The following is a 13250-nucleotide window of genomic DNA, read 5'->3' on the forward strand; positions in this document are numbered from 1 at the left end:
AATCATTCCTGTAATTATTTATGTATGTAATCAGTTATATTCTCATGACTACAACCATTTATCAGTTGCTGGCTCCTCTGACGTGTCCAAGGTAGGTTACAGCTCCAGAAATCCCTCAAACACTTTGACTTTGTAACTGGAGACTCCTCTTATTTTGAAATTCAATTATTCCAAGGTGATTTGACATGCATGTATTTATGGCTTTCTATATGATTCATAAGGACATGTTTATAGACAGATATGCATGCACAAATACATGAGTGCGCTTTAATGTGTTTATATATTGGTGTACAGTTGTGACTGTATTTGTATTGCTGTAAGCTTGAACACCTTCAAACACATTTTTGTATATTGCTCGGGGTGTTTGAAATCTCATTTCTCCAAGTTAACTCAACTCAATAACACATTTTTCAAATGTTTTGCAAAGCAAAGTCATTTCAGTAGTCATTTCATGTCAAGAATATGTGTGTTTATGTGTGTTTAAACCCCCCCCCCCCTCACCCAGAGAAATCTTTTCTCCAGAGTCTGCAGGTAGCAAGAAGACCAGCAGGGCCAAGCCAGAAATCAGCACACAGGGGATGAGCAAATTGAGGCCGTAATATAGTGTCCTGCGGCGCATTGTGACCGTGAATGTCACATCAGGGTAGGGCTCCTTACAGCACTCATAGTACAGCTCATTGCGCTTGGCTGGCACACCTAAGAAAGGAGCACACACATACAGGTCAGGTAGATTTTTTGTGGACTAAAAGTGATTCAAGTTGAAGATTTAAAAAGCTTTTAGAATATATGTAAACCAGAAAACCATCATACTAATTACTGTAATTAACAAATGTAATGATTCTATCTATTCTTGTATCTGTACATATGGCTGGATGAATAGATTGAAGAAAAAGAAAAATGTGTCTAAATATTTCATGGAATACGCCACAGCAGAAGTCACACAAACTGAATTTTATTTCCTCAACTCTGAACCACTGGAGTGAATAATGTTTTTAACTATCTCACCTTGAACTCCAACTCTGTGGATGTGGTGTGTTGCTATCACATATGGCCTGGCTACACACCTGCCAATGTGTCAAACATTCCTATTGCATGCCATCTGGTGCTGTCTGACACCCATTTCTAGATAACCCATCACCCTAGGGGCACAGGCACTGGGATCTGCTGCTACTCTGTCCCAGCTGGAAATACCCCGCTTGGGAGGTCTTCCAAAAATTCTCCCCATTCCAGTTCATCCAGCTACAACCATCCAAATGATATCCCATCGTGAAATAATTTATATAAAAGTAATTCATTCGACTTCATTTTGTACACAGAAAGTTGGCAAGGCCTGATCCCGGTGTAATAGGACGGGAGCACAAATGTAGAGAGTCTTCATCAGTTATGTCTGAATATTCAGCTTGTCAATTGTTTTAAAATCATGGAAAATGTTGACTTAAGGAGACTAGTGATGGAGTACCCCACTTTTTATTGCATAGACTGAATACAGCAGCAATTGTTGTACCATATTTTTATTCCCCCTGAAAGAATTGTTTTCAAAGTTTGTTTTCATGTCATCTCAGGACAACCACGCTGGATTGTCAAGTACAGTCATCAGGAAAAGGTAATTGTAATTGTGTTTTCACCTGCAATGAAAAACAGTGCATCTCTCTTACCCACAAGGTCCCACTCCCCATTGGGTATGTAGGTGGATGTGTCCACATCCAGCATCTGGAGGTCCAACAGCCAGCCGTTGTGTGTCCAGGAGCCAAACTTTAAGTCACACTTTTGCACGTCGAAGGGGAACCAACGCACATCAATGTAGCAGGTGCTCTTCAAGATGCCAGGGGGGATGTACTGGCAGTAACCTGATGCATTCACCAGTACGTTGGTGTGGAAGGTAGCATCGAACCGCTCATCCGCACTGGGGAGAGAATAACAGAAAGTGATGTGTGTGTGCACCTTTAAAACATTTCATCATCTTGCTGTGAGCTAAAGCTCCATCTTGCTGAAAACTCTTTATTGTCTTTTTAATTGTTTTTCACATCATGCTCGGGTAAGTTGGCAATTACTTCAAAAATGGGTTTTGTCAATTTGTACTATCGCAGAGAGATGAAGACTCATAATAAAATGGAGGAAGTCTCAGAAGGCAAATTTTTCATCTTTGCTTGTTTGCTCCAATCAACAAGACAAATTAAGGAATATGAAAAGTACTGAGTTATAGGGATAGGACATTAATTTGAAGAACAGTAACAGATTTGTATATTTAAACCTGCAATAACTGATTTTTTTCAGCCACTTGGGGGCAGCACAAACAGTTGTGAACACAATATTCAGTCTCTTTTAGCTATGTTTTTGGTTTCTACCAACACCTGAGGGAAATATCTGGCTCTAAATGCTCCACTATGTTCACCATCTAGTTGCTAACTGTGTCTGTCTGCTGTTTGGTGCTGAGCAGATAGTTTACGGTGGGTTTTTAGAGCTTTTTCACTGAAAACAGCTGCCTGCCGTGGCCCAAAACAACACCAGATGCTTACAGTAAAGAAAATGCCTAGACCACATAACCTTAGATCCACTTCAGTTCTGGCACTCCAGATGAACTCTAATTAAGTATTAAAGAGTAGCTCCTCTGTTGTCGGTGAGAGTGTGAACTCTTAAATAAAGTGCCAGGGGCAAAGTCTTAACTTTTAGAGAATTTAGTATCTTCTGTTTTGTTTCCTTGTACAGTATATGGCCAAAATTCTGTTCTCATACAAACTGATTCCCCACTGTAGCAACTAGCTGAACGAAAGCATCTCCTCCTCCTCCTCATTTGTACTTTTTATTATAACATGCGGGCAGCTGAAGAGAATACAAGATTTGCAGTCAGCTTTGACCAGTGTATTTTATGAAACTTGTAAAACTCTGAAAGCAAAATATAGAAAATACAATTTGTTTTTGTGCTGTATTTGTTTTAGATTCTCCTTTTTATTTAATTGAGTGTCTCAGTTAAAATGTATCTGGATTTACATGCCCCCATTTACAGTTACATAACCAGTTTGTCTTTATTTATTTGAATCAGCCAGACAGTGAGTTTTATACTTTCTCTGAGTTGTTTCACTCAGAAGACAGTTTAATGATAGTGGATTTTTGTATCTGTATGGAGGTAACTGAATAAAAAAGGAAAGTCATATACAAAATGCAATATTTAAGGAACAACAGCATTTATATAATTGCAGTTTTTATCAGAAAATAACTAAGTGAAGGGCAGCCTTGAGCAGTAGAAAATGTTGGTAAAATGCATCTATAGCGGTGGAGCAAAATACCAACCACACACAAACACTGCATAAAGAAAAAAGTAAGAAAAAAAGGATTGTAGAAAACTCAATAATGAAGCAGGGGAAATGAATGGTCGGGGACAAAAAGGGCACGGTCCCCTTCTGTAAGGCCTGTTGTCAGTTTTAGGTAGTCGCAAAGAATAAGAAATATTAGTGTAAAGTAGTGTAGAGTTTTTATTTATTACATGAAATGGCCCTAACATACACACACATTTCTATCAGCCAAGTCCTGCGTTTGGCCATACAAAAGCCCATTGTAGAACTGACAGTCCTTTTCACTTTACAGTCCGCACCAGCTTAGAACTCAAACCCACACACAGAACTCCATATACATACACAGTATAAAAGCACACACAATACACCTATACATGCACACACAAATCAACACACCCACACACACAATGCAATCCCCAGCGAGAGAGATAACGTCAGTGTGTCTGAAACATCCTGGAGCCTCATTCAGCGATGACAAAAGAACGTGGTGTGCATCGCAACAGAATTTAGGGATGGACCCATTTTGTTTGTCCCTGCCTTTGCTCAGATTGAGTGATTTACCTTTTTCCGAGGGGTTAAGTGTTGTCATTTATTTCTCTTCTATGTGTGTGTGTTGCTATCAGCTGTGGCTCAGGGTGCCGTGGCAGGGATGTGTGGGTTGGCCAAGGCGGAGCTATGTGATGAATTATTCAAGCTTTGGCCTTACTTTATCTGAAGGTGTGCACTTTCTTGCAATCAGCACTCACATACATCACAGAGAGGAATGTCCTGGGCTGTGTGTATGTGTGTGAGTGTGTGTGTGTGTATTGGAGAGTACATACTGTACAAGTTATGTATATGCAGAAAAGGAGAGATGTACAGAACAATACAAGACACTTAAAGTTATCTAAAAAAAGATAAATTAGATCAAACACACAAAGACAGTGCGATGCATTCTCTTTTGAAATGTTAAAAGATGAGTGAGACAAACTGTTTTCCAAAGTAAACAAGCTTGTTTCAGGTACTGTTTTAAAATATGTCTACTTTATTGTTGCTTGCTTCAAGACAGATTTTTTTTCATTTCCATCTAGACAAATTATTTTAAGATTTTGAAACAAAATATTTTGGTATAATGAAGTTTTGTACACATTTGCAATGTACACATTTTAATATTATATATGCATACAACTGGACAAGTGATAGCCCTGGGAGAATGGGAAGTGGTCGTGTTTGTACAGCACCCTCACACACACATGTACACACCGGAGAAAGAGTACTGTGGCCATGTGAGAGTGGGGCAAGGTGGGAACAGAGACTGGCTGACAATGACAATGGTGGCAGTGACAGGTTCCTGCACCATGGGACATGAGTCACCAAGCTTTCCTCTCACTCACTCAACACCTGCTGCTGTCCTCACACAGGAACACAAACACACACTAATGACAAAAATAAGGAACCCACAGTAAAGTGTGTTCCTGAGGCAGAAAGAGAGCCATGCAGGGTGGAATAAATGATCATGTACTGTTAAAAATATGTAGAATGCACTGATCTTTAAAGCAAGATCTCAATGCCAGACTAAGAAATAATATGTAATATAACAACATTATGTACCTTTAAAGTCATGTTTTGACTTATGTGCTTTTTGCTGATGCCTGCCATCAGGTTGCACAGGCTGAATGAGCAACAAGGAGTACTACAGAACACTTTTAGCTTTGGCATTATTTCTTTGCAAATATTTTTTCTAAATTTGTCAAATCAGAAAGATAATAATAAAAGAGAGATGAAGGATGTGTATTGCTCTGGAGGAGAACGCTCACACCTTTCCTGAAGCTTTTAGCCATGCACAGTTGAGAGCTACACACGGTCAGCGCCTACTCTGACTGCATTACGGACTGCATTACAAGGACCTATCCATCCATGGGCATTATGTCATATCCCAGGAATATAGCATTCAACCAAACAGCCTCAGGGAGTCCTGACATTAGGCATTCTGTTTGACAGCCTTCAGGCTCTGTAGTTAACTAGCTGGTCAAACAAGCTGCAGGCAAGAAGTACAGTATATTTCCAATTCACAATGGGATGTTTATTCCTGTAGAGGCAAAGCACATATACATGCATCATCCATAAGGAATGGATTACTTACTGTCATGTCTAAAATGTTATGTGTAAAATGGCGTTGTGTTGCTAATTAAGACTGAGCATGAACATGTTATTGATTAAACCTACACAGGCTTTTAAATTTGATCAGGCACTCCATTGTCTTTTTGGCTCCTGGGTGCTCACCTTCTCAAGTAAGAATAATATCCACAGGACAGTACAGACACTTGATACCCTCAAACTGCCCTCTAGTACATCTTTATATACATGCACACAAATAGTGCCGGCTCTTGCAAATCATGCTGTCATCAGCGCACTAATATGTTTCTAATTCTGTCTGGTTCAGCTGGGGTTTTTTTTTTTTACCTCATTCACAAATTCATAGAAAAATGTGCATATATAATGTGCATATATTGTGTTTATTGTGATCACAGAAAAGTCATCAAATTCATCCATCTGTCCATTCATTAAACCATCCTGCCATCTAAAATAATAATAATAAAATCCCTCCAGCTATCTATTTATTCGATTAATTCACCTTTCATCTTTATGGCCTGTCACAACACTCGGTCTGTGCTGTACATCTACCTTCCCCGCTGGCAGAATTAGGATTCTGTCTGTGGTTTTCCTGAGTTGGACGTCCTTCATGTGCCTCATCGATCCCCAGTCAAGTGAGACCATTGACTTTTCCCTCTAATGAGAGAGGAGGTCAACAGCTTACACAGCTGTTTTAGATCTGGATATTCTTTATACAAACACAATCACACACGCACTCCAATTCGTGCTCGCCTGACACACACACAAACACCCACATACACACAGTCTGTTACGGCAGACAAGATGGAGCCAACATAGAGTTTACAGTTGGTTCTCATCAATGAAGTGGCAGAGCTTCATTGTAAACATGCATCTCTGTCTCAGCGGAGGCCACGTGCATTTGTCCTTCTTTTAAATATTAAAATATTTAATTTCTCTAAATGAAATACACTAATATCTTCAATTGATTACCAGAAGGTTCAGTTTTCATGAGCTGAGTTAAAAAAAAAAACTTGAAACAATGTTTAAGCGTTACTAATTAGTCTGAGACATGCTGACAGCCATTGGACGTACGGTAATTTAAACTCTTTGATTTGTTCCGGCAGATGTCAGCTGTCAATCACAGTACAAAACCTTTGAAAATATGGTGAATAACGAAATATTTTTCCAGAGGCAATATGCATGGATATGGTCTGGATGGTAAATCCATGACTCACAGTATAGATTATCCATGCGTGAAACATCATTGTGAGACAGTGTGAGTCAGTGTGAGCACAATGATCTGAAAATATGAAAAGCAATATGAGAGAGATGTGAGAGATTTCACACTGGCTTAATATGAGCTGAATGACTCATCACAGACAAAATAAGATTTTATTTCTATCTCACTCTTCTTTTCTTTGAACATATTGGATATTGAGATGGCATCTGACCTCAGAACTCCTAAACATCATTAACTTCATATTCAAACAATAGAAATGAATGAATGGATCCATGGCGGGCTCTCATCTGAGCAGAATGCTAATAAGCCTGAATGCATCTGCTATTCAACACAGTAAGACTACCGTGTTATTGGCTGAGCACTGATGGCGCACTGTGTAATGGCTTGTGTTGTGTTATTACTGTCTGTAATTGTCTGACAGAGTGTGTGTATGTGTGCGTGTGTGTGTGTGTGTGCGTGTGTGTGTGCAATGGGCTGGTGAAGAGCGTGTTGCCTGTATACCGTTATTTTTTACCGTCTATTTGCAACTTGTGTGCATGTGTGTGCACAGATATTTACTGTGTATTAGTGAGATGAGAGCTTAGAGGTGTGTGGTGTAATTAGTTAAGTGTGCATGCATGTGTTTCCAGCAGCGATCCATATTATTACTGAAAACTGTAAATTTTCATCTCTCCTCAGGGGGCATGTAAACCTTCTGGCTCAGCTGTAAACTGAATCTTCCCCTTCAGCTTCACTTTACTGTTCATCTTCTCCAACTTTAGTGAGGTAAGCAATAGTCTTAGGCTGAAATCTGAAATCTACAAACTGAGGCATGATTAATGTTTTATGGTTATGTTTCAGCAACTCAGAGCACTTGGTTGAGGTCAGGGAAAGGAAGCACAAGATAGTTGACTTTAAAGCCACACTAGTGGCATGGCTCTAGGTATGGCAATGTTGGTCTGTTGGTCGGTCCACCACTTTGGTCCAGACTGAAATATCTCAACCACTTTTTGGTGAACTGCCCTGAAATTTGAGTAAGATATTCATGGTCTCCAGATGATGAATCATAATGACTTTGGTGATCCTGTGACTTTTCTTCTTTTTTTTTTCTTTTTTTTTTAGAAAACAGAGTTGTGGTTTCCATGTGTGAACAGATTTGAGCTGGTAACAGAGTAACACGCAGCACAAGAGAAGGCAGTCAAGAAACTAGCACTAGACATAAACAGGTAGACTGTGAGAAGAGGGGGAGAGTAACATGCAGACACCTTGACAGTGAGAGACAGGTAGATGGGATGATTTATAAAGAGGAGTCGGTGGAGGCTGGGAACGATAAAATATGGAGAGAAAGAGTTGATTGAATATAGTGAATTATAGTGAGACAGTGAGTTATGAAAGAGAGACGCAGGGAGACACAAATAGAATGAGATGAGAAGAGAGATGGTAAGGCGGGATGGATGATGGAGGGAGTTAGGGAGGAGGGGAGGCAGAGGGTAAAAGGGAGAGATGGAGAAAGAGAGGGGTGAAAGCAGGGAGATTAGGACGGGTAATCCTGGCAGGTCTAAGAGCTGAGCTTTTAAAATTTGGGTTAATACCCCCAAACCTTTGTTTTGTTCTTATGTTCCCTGTGATGTGCATGAGTGTGTGTGAGTGTGTGTATTTAGGGGAAATATGGGTATGAAGAGAAACATCTGAGGCTCCTCTCTCCATCCACTCAATAACATCAGTGAGGACCAACTACAAAGCTGTCTGTCTCTCTAAACCTCACTTTATTTGTTCAAATCTTTTGTTTTACAATATTCTCCGCACATTATATCTGTGTGATTGTCTTCCTCTTTGAGATTGATGCATCTCTTCGACTTTCTTTCCCCTCAGTCTCAGAGTCTCTGGCTCTTACTCAAGCATGTAAACGCAATGCAATTAGTTGTTTTGGAGAAAAACAACCGGCCTACATTTCTAATTGACTTGAGAAAGCCTTGCAGAGAAGCATGAATAACAGTGGATAAGCAAACAGCAGCCTGACCTGAAAAAAATGCAATGAGCTCGCTCAACGTCATTTATTAAAATAAGGACTTTGACCTCAGCCCTTATGTCTCCTTAATTCTTACAAAAAACAACCATTGTTGTTTTAATGTAAAGAAAAATCAAAGTGCAGCATTTTGAGATCAATAGCTCTTTTTCAGCTTTCAATTTATATTTTATTAGTATTTTTATTGTTAACAAGCAAGTCCAAATTAAATTAAAGAAAAAAATTAGAGCAAATTTCCATCAGTGGGGAAGTTACAGTAATTGAATGCAGTAGAATTACTGTTTAAGTTTTTAAAACGACCCATCTCCTCCTGTTGCCTGCGTCACTGGTTTTGTGTTTGATTGGGTGTGATTGTTTATCACATTGGCTTAAAGTAACCCTGATACTGCTTTGGTTTGTAGAGATTGAGGACAGAATTTAATAAAATAGCGGCGTATCAGAAGTATTATACTGATATTTCAATCACTCTAACACAGTTACCCAAAAATAAAAATAGTAAGAAAACATGCCTCTCCCAGGTGTGTTTATCTGCTGCAGAGGACTGTCAATGGTGGATTATAACTCCTATTATATCGCGTTTGACAGCAAGAAAAAAAATGAAATTGTACTAAACTAAAAAAAAAGATAGAAGAGATAGAGAAAAGAAATACATCGATTTGCATATTGTGCGTTGACGCGTCACGATGATGTATGGCTGCACCCGGTCAAAGCATGGATTCCCCCAGAGGACAAGCTGCAGCATTAAAACGTTGCAAACAATCTCCCCTCACACACACACAGAGAGAGTCTCCTGTTTATGTAGGCCTACTTATGCCGTTGTTTTGTAAAAGCCACACTGGTTTCGATCGTTTCGAACAACAAGTGGCTCACCTGCTGTTGTGAAAACAATTGCGGGTGAAAAAATCCAAAACAGGAGTTGTGTTTTTTGGGCGACTTTATAAAACATAGTGCTGATGAAGAAAGTCAACAGTGCAGACACATACGGGAAGAGAGAAACAGAAAGAGGCAGGCGGGGCAAGCCGGTGTGTGCAGAGACCAGATGTGTAGGAGTGTGCATGTGTGTGTGTGTGTGCGTGGGGAAAAGAGAACTGAAGGGAAAAGCAAGGTGAGTATTAAAGAAGTTTCAATACAATACAATACAAATGTATTTTTTGTTGCAGAATAATGCCCTGCAGTGCATACTTTGTTTCTTGTTACATTTGTTTGTTTTTAAGAGAAAATTAATTAATAAAATATTTAAATATTAATGGGACAAGTTTTTGAAATGTATTTGGGTAAATTAATTGTTATATTAATCAAGTAATAAAAAATTATCTTTAGAATAATCAATAAATTAGTCGTTAGATTAATCGACTAATCGAAGATATAATCGTTAATTGAAGCCCTATTATGAGCACAGCATTGACATATCATCACCTTTTAAGTTGAAATGGCAAACTTGTTAGTAAACAGTTGCTTATTTATACATCCAGTAGTTACGAAGCAACATTAGCATTCATTTGGAGTTGTGTTTTGGCCATCTGGCGAACGTAAGTCAAATATTCACTGTCTTTTATCTCTGTTTTTGGTCTCTACCATCTCCTGAGGGAAATATCCGGGCCTTTAGCTGCTAAATGCTTCACTATGTTCACCAGCTAGTCGCTAAACAACAAGCTGAAACTCGCTATAAAGCTCCGTAAAGCCGAGGGGAGCCGCAGATTCTTGTGATAATTCTTTGTAGGTTCAGCACATTATAACATTGTTTTCATAGTCATTTGATACATTGTTAGTGGAAAATATCGGTTATAGCCATTTTAAGGAAGGTGGTGATGAGAAGAAGAAAGCAGCTCTGACCTGTTGTAAAGGAGGATGTCAGGGGTCCAGATCTGGTCAGAAGGGAATCGCAGGTTCTGGACACCGGGGTACTTTTCAGGATTCCAGCTCAGGTAGATGTCTGTCCAGTACTGAGAGAGAGAGAGAGAGCGAGAGAGAGCGAGAGAGAGAGAGAGAGAGAGAGAGAGAGAGAGAGAGAGAGAGAGATATTTATGTACAGTATATGTTTTTATTGCACACATGCTTTGGCAATGTTAACGTCTGTTTCCCATGCCAATAAAGCCCCATGGAATTGAATTGAATTGAAATTGATTTTCACTAAAGCACTAAAGACTTCAAGATTAACTCTTGAAGTTTAATTTTTTAAATGAGAGCAATAAAGAGAGCTCTGTAAAACCTGGAAGGAAATGAATATGGAAGGGTAAAATGATTCTTGCAGTATTACTTCTTTCAAAATTAAACAGCAATTCTGAAGTTATCAAGGGAGGAAAGAAAAGGTTAGTCCTGTAAACATGTTTCTAACCATGCAAGCTTACCTGATGGCTTTAGGAATAGCTACATTTAATGTAAAATAGCTGCTGTGGATCCCATGCACAGAGAAAAATGGCAACACTTTTGGATAATGAGCAAGAAATGGTTCTTCTCTCTGCTTCTTGAAAACGTGTCTATGTATTTTGGGCCACCCTGTCTTCCCAAAGCATGAAGTCGAGATTTCTGCTGTGAGCACCAAGCAAACTGTGTCCTGCTTAAAAAGCCTATAACTGTTGCACAGACTAATATGGCTCGAGGCCATGAATCTGTCTGGAATGTTTCACCTGTTGGCATTAAGTCCATTAACAATCAAGCTGACTGCCTTAAATATGCTGCACTCTTCCTCCCTCTTCTTCCTCCTCCTCCTGTCTCACTTTCTGCTTGACAATCTGTCTGAAGTGATATTTTCTTGAGTATGCCAATGCCAGTATTGAAAATGGACACACACAAATGCACTGTCTTTCAATTCAATTCCATGGGGATTTATTGGCATGGGAAACAGATTTTAGTTAACATTGCCAAAGCAAATGTGAAATAAAAACATATACATAAACACAATAAATGTGCTATTAAAATATATACAGATAAGTAAGATAAGATAATAATAATAATAATAATAATAATAAAAACTGTCTCTCACTATCTCCCGGTCTCACGGAGCAACAACTGTTGGCTGAGTTCTAGTATTGAGGATGACGTTTATAACAGAGAGTTATATGAAACTGTGAACTCTGAAAATAATTGCAGAAAGCTTAAAATACTTGGATGGATGAGCAAACACTTACTAATACTAACTGGAAACACAGTAAATATTAGATTAGAAATATTACTTTTAGACTGTGAGCAAGTACATAGAATGAATCCAGGAGTTAAATTGTATCTCTGGATGTGCATGGTTAAAATTTAGTTTCTTCAACAAGCACTTAATGTAGTGGTGCTAGTAATTTGATAAACACAGCCACAGTGTCTTGAGAAGATAATTGTGTAATGAAATAATAAATAGAATTAAAGCACATTAAATTCCCTTCTCAAACTTTGACTCACCAGCTGCAGCCAGGCGTTGGTCATCAGCACTTGGTTCTTCTCATCCTGAGGACAGAAACAAAAAAAGAAGAAGAGGAAAAGAGAGAATAAGTTTTTCTTTTGTATAAGAGAAGGCAACCAGGCCAATCCATATTTAATATTGTGGAAAAGGACTTTGTCATCAGCAAGTCAGTGCAGTTGTTTTGCATATCCAAAGAAGAACCAACCAGGCAATGTAAAACTGTGTAAAAGCTGGTTTTATGTAACCAAGTGTAGTTCTGTTGAACAGTTTCACAGTGGAGCCATCTAACAAATTACACAACCCTTTTAAAACAACTAAAATACTGTAGGTCCTAGTGGATTTAAACAATGGCGATGAACTGTAAAATGTCATGCTGGCTCCAATAAAAAAAAAAAACAATGAATCAAATCATATTAACAGAAAAAAAATGTCACAAAAGGAATGCTCAGTGTTTCTTTTTTTTACTGTCCAAAATAAGGATAATAAAGCTAAAAAACAAATAAGTGGAAACAGTGCTGATTGACGCCTATGTCTTTACTAAAGAACTTCAGAAATGTGTTCAAATTGTACATATCACATTTGGGAAATTATGTTGCTTATAGTCTAGCTGCAAGGTGAAATTTACATTTCTGTAAGCATCAAAATTTCTGCCCCAAGTGGAAAAGCCAGAGCAGGAATGCCCACGTGGATTCTTTGGTAGAAAGGAGAGGAGAGGAAGGCTGAATGGGGTCAAAGAACTTTCCCTTTTTCAAAGCATTGCATCTGTTTATTCATTTATCTGTATCTCTCTCTCTCTTTGTCCTTTTTTTGAACATATGGCAAACCCTTCTATAATGTCTTTTCTGAAAGCAGATGACCCAGATGAACGAGCAAAGGTCACAGCTGAAAGTAATAATTTTAAATGTGTGTGTGTGTGTGTGTGTGTTTGTAATTTGTTGAAATGATGAAAATAGAATTGTGGGTTGTATAAAACGTATAACCCTAAAATATTAACTTCACTCATCTATTCAAGTTCAGAAAACCAAAATGCCTGCAGCATTTTGTGGATACTGAGCATACATTCACTATACACACTGACTCAGATGTCACCTTCCTTAATCTACTTGAAGTAAAATATTTACTGTCAGTCATTCTCCCATCAAATGGTCAGTCTTGTAGCTCATATATATATATATATATATATATATATATATATATATATATATATATATGTATATATACATATATACATAT

The 13250-nt window shown here is 38.5% G+C and overlaps 1 protein-coding gene across 2 annotated transcripts in view; it reads right to left on the bottom strand.

Annotated features, from left to right (window-relative positions):
- LOC122880286 (neuronal acetylcholine receptor subunit alpha-7-like) overlaps positions 1-13250 on the bottom strand; it is a 35039-nt gene that overhangs the window by 5031 nt on the left and 16758 nt on the right. For both annotated transcript variants that reach the window (XM_044205260.1, XM_044205261.1), the window contains exons 4-7: positions 12017-12061; positions 10463-10572; positions 1656-1903; positions 502-696 (exon numbers count right to left, since the gene is read on the bottom strand). In XM_044205260.1, the coding sequence (XP_044061195.1) occupies positions 502-696; positions 1656-1903; positions 10463-10572; positions 12017-12061 (598 nt within the window). The remainder of the gene's footprint in view (positions 1-501; positions 697-1655; positions 1904-10462; positions 10573-12016; positions 12062-13250) is intronic.

Source organism: Siniperca chuatsi, linkage group LG8 (assembly GCF_020085105.1).
Source record: "Siniperca chuatsi isolate FFG_IHB_CAS linkage group LG8, ASM2008510v1, whole genome shotgun sequence".
NCBI lineage: Eukaryota > Metazoa > Chordata > Actinopteri > Centrarchiformes > Sinipercidae > Siniperca > Siniperca chuatsi.